This window comes from Sinocyclocheilus rhinocerous, unplaced genomic scaffold (assembly GCF_001515625.1).
Source record: "Sinocyclocheilus rhinocerous isolate Xijiao unplaced genomic scaffold, SAMN03320098_v1.1 scaffold137, whole genome shotgun sequence".
NCBI lineage: Eukaryota > Metazoa > Chordata > Actinopteri > Cypriniformes > Cyprinidae > Sinocyclocheilus > Sinocyclocheilus rhinocerous.
This window is the reverse complement of record NW_015633537.1, coordinates 250104-258484: the sequence shown is the minus strand read 5'-3', so window position 1 is coordinate 258484 and position 8381 is coordinate 250104. Positions and strand designations below refer to the sequence as shown.

Below are 8381 nucleotides of genomic sequence, written 5' to 3'. Positions count from 1 at the left end.
GGGGAACAGGAAACCTGGAACAGGATGTCAAAGACAGAGAGGCACCTGTAACCTTTGACCTTGTCAACAACAGAATGATGTGTCAGGAAAGAACCATATATATATATATATATATATGCATGTGAATGTGTGTATATCTATATATCCTATATTTGTATAAGAAATATCAGTACTAAAGATTTTTTTCTTGTTTAAAACATAAATCTAAAATTGTGAGATTTTTGCATAAAACAAGAAAAAAATAGAACTACTAAATAACTATTACTAAAATAATTAGATTATTGTAATTTTGCTTCTTAAGTTATAACATTTAGCTATAACAGATATTTTTACTGGATAACAACTATTTTGCTATTTTGCAGTGTAAAGCCATCATGCAGTCCTAAATATAATACACACACACACACACACACTCACACACACTCACATGCACCATGTCAGACCAAAAAGCAAAAGCTCTGAGACAGGAAGCATTGACAGCAGGCTGTGAAGGCTCCTGTACGTCATTCAGACTTGTCCCTCCATGTTTGTTTTTATCATGTAAGTGAAAGCTCTTCCTGGCTCCTGGTCAGAGGGAATGTGTTTGGAATGAGGTGTGCATACTGTAGTGCACGTTTTCTTTGGTAAAAAGTTCTTACTGTACATCTCTCACACCTCAACGCTAGAGGAGGAATGAGAAGGTGGTTTGGTAGCCAGCAGTGCCCTACAAAGGCAGAAGACAGTAACTACACTCTCTTGAATTAGGCTTATTGCTTCCTATAGTCTAGGTCAGGGGTGTCAAACTCAATTCCTGGAGCCCTGCAGAGTTTAGATTCAACCCTAATTTAACACACCTGATTCAACTAATCGAGTCCTTCAGGTTTATTGAAATAATTATTATTTAAAACTATATGGTATGTGTGTTGGAGCAGGGTTGAAACAGAACTCTCCAGGGCTCCGGCCCTCCAGGAGTTGAGTTTGACACCCCTGGCCAAGGTGCTGAGCCACAGATTTCCAAAAGTGCTCTATATTGATTTATTTTAAAAAATGAAATAAAAAAATAATTTACTTATTTATTTATTTATTAGTTTATTTATTTATTTGCTGTGGCTAAACCGGCAATAAAAATATAAGAATATGTCAAAAGAATTTAGCAATTTTGCTGCTTCATTGCACACATTAAAAATAAATAAACACTAAAACACAAATAAATTAAATAAAGCACACAATAAATAAAAATATACAGGAATAAATTAATACTCTGCTTTAGACAGTGGATTCAGTAATAAAAGAAACATATTCTTCAGAGAGATGGGTTCTGAATATACCATGGTATTATTCTGCAGGCTTTTTCCACTTTATGATTTACGATGACACTATTTCTTATCGTGCTATATTGTGCTTCTCAGTGTTTAGCCTGCTTTTTATTGGTAAATGTCAATATTAGTTGTTGTTTTTAAAAAAAAATAAAAAAATTTAATATTCCGTTCCATTTTCATTTGTTCATAAATTTCTTTCTGAACGATTCTTTTTTATTGTATTTTATTTTAGATTGTATATTGCAATTATTGTTTTATTAATATTAATGACACATTTTTTATTTTATCATTGCTTTTTATTATATGATTTATTATTTTACATTATTGTTTTATATGACTATTATATTATTATTTTATTTCCATCATATTACATCTGATGATTAGAATAAATACTGGAGGAACGTACATGAATGCTATTCATGAAGTGTGTAAATAATAAATATACCCGTACTATTTTAGTCTCGTAAGCCCCGCCTTTACTCCGCCTCATGCCCCTCCTACACAGTTTGACTTCCCATAATTCAGTGCGCTCATAAAGTCTTTCGAGAGGACGTTACGCTAAGGGCACAGCCAGCGGTAGGCCTCAATGTTTACATTTGTTTAATTTAAATTGTTGTGAGATTGCATAGTCTCGTGCAAGGTTTATTGAAATGCTTTAGCTTTACTCTAGCAGAATTCACGAGCTAGCAAACAGGCTACTTTAACCGGTTATATCAAGGTTATGTTACTTACGCGAATATGTCTGCTGTTTTGAACGTATAATAAACTTATTTTACGCGTTTACAAGTTCACTTCAATTTATATTTACCTCGTTGAAAGTTTAAAGAACTCGTTTAAAATATATCAAGCAAGTTTAACCCCACTACAGGCGTCGTATAACGAGACCGTGACTGGCGTCTGTTCAGACTGTGAATGTCACTCGCAGTCGTCTGATATATTACACTGTTAAATTACGACATTTGAGCAGCTTAAGTCCAATTATGTGCTTTAAGTATTTTAATAATGTTGTTTATCTGTGAATGTTTACTGTATATCACACAGACCCATTACCTTTGACTGAAGATGGCTGATGTTATTGAGGACAAGATCAAGAATTACAGAACGGCTCCATTCGATGCCCGTTTTCCAAACACTAACCAGACAAGAAACTGTTTCCAGAATTACCTCGGTAAGTACAGAAAAATGATTATTTGGCCCATATTTGTAATCAAAATTATTGCATTAATAAAAACATATTGTGGTTCAAGTGCTTTGTATTATTTATGAAATGACAAGTGTGTTTCACATACAGGCTTGTACAAAATTATAATGATTTTGTGAAAAATTTTAATGAGACTTTCGCCAGGTACATGTCAACCATGGTTATTAATAGTATACTAATCTCACGGATAGATCTTTTAGAGCAACCAGGACTTGTTTTCTTGAAGGTCACATGGGTGGTAAAGCAGGGTTGTTAATAAATATCTAGTTCGGTGTCTTTGCTTGTGTTAGTCCGGTGCAACAAACCCCTGAAGTTATGAGCTATAATTGATCTATTGATTATTTGACCTTTATCAGTCGTTACTTGACTTGATCAAAATGCATTATGAATTGAATAACACATAGAAGTCTGGGGTTGTGGACTGTACACTATTCCTGGCTGATTTCAGTGTGGATTACTTACTGCAGTTTTTTTTCCTTTCAGACTTCCACAGGTGTAATAAGGCTTTGTCAAGCAAAGGGCAGGACAGTTCTCCCTGCGAATGGTATCAGAGAGTCTACAAGAGCCTGTGTCCAATGAGCTGGGTGAGTCTGTTCTACCAGAAACGTCTCTGAAAACCTAAGTAATAGAACCTTTGAGTAAACATGAAAATCAAGATTTACCCTAGTTACCTAATAGACATTCCTTGTGTTATTTCATCAGCACATGCTTCATTAAAATGACTTGCACTTCTCAAGTGGCTTTTCATCACATCATAAATGCAAAGACCGCATGTCCAGCTGTCTTGTCTGATCCTTTCTCCTTTTCAACTCAGACTTTTCACAGTCCAATCAAGTTCAGTTTTATAAAGCTAAGTTTTATATACATCAAGAAAAAAGTAATAAGTGTGGCTTTCAGTCTGTATGTTTTTATCTATGAGGCCATAAATATTCTTGAGTACAAAATGCTGACACAAATTTTTAGCAGATATATGCATTTGAAATTCAGTGAAAATGGACAAGCTTATTAAAAAAAACAGGTCAGGGTGGTCAAAATCTGTCAAAAAAATTTTTCCCATAACAGTGTGACCAGCACAAACCACACGAAATCTGATCTTTTAAATTCTGATTTGGGCCACTTTTATTATGTGGTCCTAAATCAGATACAGGCCTGATGTTTTGCAGTGCAACATCACACTATATCGATTTGTCACAATTCTGTGCTGCTGTGAGTGACTCTAAAGTTTTTACAGACCTGTAGTTATTTGGTCACTCGGTCATTATGAAAGCCCGTGACGGTAGTCCGTGGAGGGACAGTGAGGTTAGAACTTGCTTTATAAAAGCAAAACTTGAAGGAAAACTATACGAGAACAACTTTTTCTTTCTTCTCATCTTTGCTGGTTTCTGCAGCACATACACCGTTCAAATACGTAAAATGCTGATTTCAGTGGCCTCCATGTTTACTTTTGTATGACCGGGAGCTGTGTGCAATCGGTGGTGTTTTTTGCACATGTGGGTCATTTCAGGAGTGTGACGCATTCACACTTTTATCTGATATTGACCGTACAGTGTTTCCCACAGACTTACACTCTATGAGTGGGGGAAATATTTCTGTATATAATGTAAATATAAAACAGCAGATGGGCTCATTCAAAAAGGGCAAATTAATTCTCTGCCAGCAGGAGGCGCTTTAGGAGCTGCAGAAATAGCTTCGGTTCCCCTCAAAAACGAAACATTTGTATAAAAACACACGTGCAGCGTTTTGATTTTGAAACGTGCAGTGCTCATGATTATTCAACGAAGTCAAAACCTTTTGGAAAATCTGTTTGTGGCGGTCAGTGTTGATATTGTGGCAGGCCGCCACAAATAAATCAATATATGGGAAACCCTGCCGTATTAAAAAAGTAATGTAAACAGCCAAAAATAAAAATAAAAAGGAAATCAGTGCAAACCTAAATTCTGTGAATGTAGCCTTAGATGCTTTTTTGGAATAAATCTCTGAGATATACAAAATAGGGGTGTGGAGCATGTTAAGTTGATTGTATTTGATCACAAAATGTTGTCTGCCTTGCGAAGTTTGGAATTACTTTGATCAAAATGATCTTACAAAATGGAATTACTTTTGATCAAATGAATCAGTGAACCGGAGTTATCATAATATCACTAACACAATGAGAAATCACAAGAAATCCAAACACCGCTCGACTGAGGAAAGACAGCCGTCCATCACTGCATTCACGACTGAAGCTAAGCGCAGCTGTACCCCGAGTGAGCCGAGAAGAGAGCTTATCTGATAGCCAAATGATCTTGAGACATGGGCTATGCTTCCTTTAAGTTTCCTCGAGGGAGAGTGGTTTAAGAACTGAAAACAAAGTGCTGTAAGGAACTTTGCTTTGCACACTGTTATCTTTGTGTCTCTGGAACGTCTGTGTTGGCACACATTCTTATTGTTATCAGACTGAGGAGCCAACTTTCACCCGAGTATGTGGATATAATTTTTTTTCTCAACAATTAACAAGACAAGCAATGTCCAGACTCTTGTAAGTTGTTGGCCATGCTTGCTAATATCAGTGTTATTGGAAACCTGTCCTTGGTTAATTCAGTTGCAGTTTTGGTATTTCACTATTATTCACTGCCAAAAATGGATTAATGCTGGAAATTAATGAGTCACCAAAATGTTGAGAAAGATTTGAGGATGGTCAAGTCATACCAACACAAAGTTCTTCATTATTGACACACCCAACATGTTCCCAAAGTAGGGTTCATCAGAAGTATCGCCTTTCTGAACTTAAATATCACTGAACTTTTCAGTATTTGCAATCAAACCAAAATAAATTGGTTAAAAACCACACAGACTCTTCTTTATATCTAGTATCAGACAATTTTGCCAGCAGGGTTCTCCGTTACTGATCATCATGATGTCATGATCCCTATTCAGAACTTATGGCTAAGCAACTTAGTTCAAAAAAAGAAGCTAAAATTTATTTTCTGAGATGGCTAAATCCTGAAATGTAACTTTAGAGAGGTTGAAAAGTTTGTCAATCTTCTGTCAAACTTCTATAATAATTGCTGTTTCCCTTCAACAAGAGACAACCAATCATTATGAAAGCTGATGAGATGTGAAGGTCTGCTGGAAGTTGTTTGATATTCAATGTGTTCTTGTCTGTCTTCTTTCCTTCCTTCAGGTGGAGAAATGGGACGGACAGATTGAGGATGGAAGCTTCCCCGGAAAGGTCTAAATGGTCGCTGATACTTTCAATTCATGAGCTCCCACCCTTTTGTGGAGTACCTCATAATATGTTATCCCAATTTGATGTCTTATTTATTGGTTTGCCTGCTAGAGTACATCCTACAGTTGCAGCTTACAAAATAAAAACGCACAATTTCAACTAATAATGGTTTTGTATTTGTTTTACTAATGGTGATGAGATCATATGCAAACAAACTAGAGTTTGTACAGAGTCTTTCTAAATCCATTATACCATTATACCAAGTCTGACCTGTTGAAAATGGAGTCATTTAGTGGCTTTTTGAGGTGTTGATTTGAATAATATTTGCTATATTATTGAGGTTTAAAAAAAAAAAAAATCAGTTTCAAAGACTGAGGTAAATACTGTTCATTGTACATGCCCTATTTAATTAACACGAGTCTAAAGATACTGGATTTAGCCATATAGAGCTGAAGCGATGACACTGAGTTTAATTCAGTTTGAACAGACAGGATGAGTTTACATAAAATCAGTGATTAAGGAATTAGGAGGCTCTGTAAGTCGTTAGCCAGCATTATTTTATTGTACAGCTCTGTTTAATCCTGTTTCTTGGAAGTTAACCTTTTATTGACCATTGTGCATATAAAACAGCAGATGGCGATAAAGTAGCATAAATTAGTCCCTCATTGTAATGGCAACCATTACTAAAACAGTTCAAATGTGGCAATTGCAGTAACTATACTAATTGCAGTCCCTGGAAATTTCTCTCTTTCTGTATATTTCTAATATATGATGCAAAGCATGAGGGCAAAAGGTCAGAGGTTAGCTGGTTAGATTAGGTTATTCAGAGGATGCTCTGCAGTGCCAAGTGGAAGTGTAGGGATCAAGAAGTCAACAGTTAAAGGGATAGTCCACCCATAAATGATTTTTTTTTTTATCTTCATTTACTCACCAAAGCTGTTCCAAACCTGTATGGATCTCTTTGTTCTGTTGAACGCAAAAGACAATATTTTGAAGAATGTAGGTAACCAAACAATTGCTTTGAAAGTATGGAGAGAGAAAATATACTACGAAAGTTAATGGCCACCTGCAACTGTTTGTTAACCAAATATCTACTTTTGTGTTCAACAGAAGAAAGAAATTAATACAGGTTTGGAATTACTTGAGGCTGAGTAAATGATGACAGCATTTTCATTTTTGGGTGAATTATACCTTTAGGTATAGTTGTCTTGGGCACACTAACATGTTACCAGGCTTAACATTTATCACTGCAATGCCAAACAAAAACATGGGGAAAAGCAGCAGATATCTGTCCAGAATATCATTTTTCAACAACATTTTTTTTTGCAGAAGCGAGTTCTAATTCATAGAATTACATTTTTGTAGGAAGTGGCATGATGTCAAATTTGTGTTTAACAATTCCGAAAGTTACTTGAAGTGAGAGCATACTGTAAATCTAGTCATAGGCTGGAAGAGAGCATCATATGTGTGTGTGCATGTGTATGATGGGTAACTTTTCTGCCCTTTTTGTTTGATACTGGGTTTTCATTTAAACAAGCTCAAATGTTTCAAATTGCTTCACTTTAGATGTATGATTTATTACATACATCATTATAATGGTCTGTTACTAACTTAAATGCACATTTAAAATATGCAATCCACATATTTTCATTTGTACAAGTCTTACCGTGTTAAACTTTTCTTGGTGACCAATTTAGTACATAACTGAAGCTTGACAGTCTGTGATCCTGTAGGATAATGGGAAATGGATACCCTTTGCAACACAAGTGTCTGTTTTTAAACAAGTGATTAAAATGTTAGGCTTCTAGAGAATTTGTCTTAAAAGGTTCAGTTATTTTATACAAAAAGAAGAAAAAAAAACAGTTGACAGGGTGCTATCAATCGCTGATCTCAGTTCTCAAAATGTGTTTCCTTTAGCAAGTTCCTGTTCGTCTGTCCGAAAAACACAGACAACTAGTCCAGTGATCCGTGTGCTTGTGTATTATTATATTATTACATATTTGATATTAATTTGTATTCAGTGTAATCACTTTCAGGTCAGTATCGACACTTTCAGAAGCCAAACGCAAATCGATCATTACTTTCTAACTTTACCTTATGATTGATAAATGCATCCAATATGATATAAATTAATTTTTAATGCCTTTTAGCCACTTTCAATGAACAACGGAGAGCTAACGAGAGTAGGCAGCGAAACATTTGTTATCACTAGATCACACACTTGTGTGAAGTGCCAGCAAACCCCGCAAACTGTCCGGTCTCGGAAGAGAGGACTACTTGTTTACCAACAAAAAGATTCCATTCTCTCACAGAAGCACTCACATGACAACAATAACGGTTTTATTGTGTAAGACAGCAACTTTTGGCAAGTTAGAATCCGGTGGGATGCTGCGCCACAGGAACAGAGGCGCGATTCACGTCCATTCTATGTGGTGAATAACCAAATAAGGACATTAAAACAGGCTTTGCCTCAAAACCTCATGAGCTGCCTATCTAGACAGCGTTTCAGGCATCACTGGGGCGTTCCGAGTGATGCTCAAGATGCTGACTAGTTGGATGCGCAATAGTTTTTGAGACGCGGCCGTCATTTCCAACTAAAGGATGTTACGCGAGTGACTTAAGACGCAGTTCTGGTTTAATCCTGTGACTCAGATGTTACAGAAACGGGGAGCAC

At 36.0% G+C, this 8381-nt stretch overlaps 1 protein-coding gene across 1 annotated transcript; it reads left to right on the top strand.

Moving 5' to 3' along the window:
* The first annotated feature begins 1794 nt into the window (after positions 1-1794).
* LOC107744291 (cytochrome c oxidase subunit 6B1-like) lies at positions 1795-5870 on the top strand. The gene is made up of 4 exons (XM_016557849.1): positions 1795-1874; positions 2340-2466; positions 2983-3083; positions 5663-5870. The coding sequence occupies exons 2-4, from the start codon at positions 2361-2363 to the stop codon at positions 5714-5716; spliced, it is 261 nt and encodes an 86-aa protein (XP_016413335.1). The 5' UTR covers positions 1795-1874; positions 2340-2360; the 3' UTR covers positions 5717-5870.
* Positions 5871-8381: the final 2511 nt, after the last annotated feature.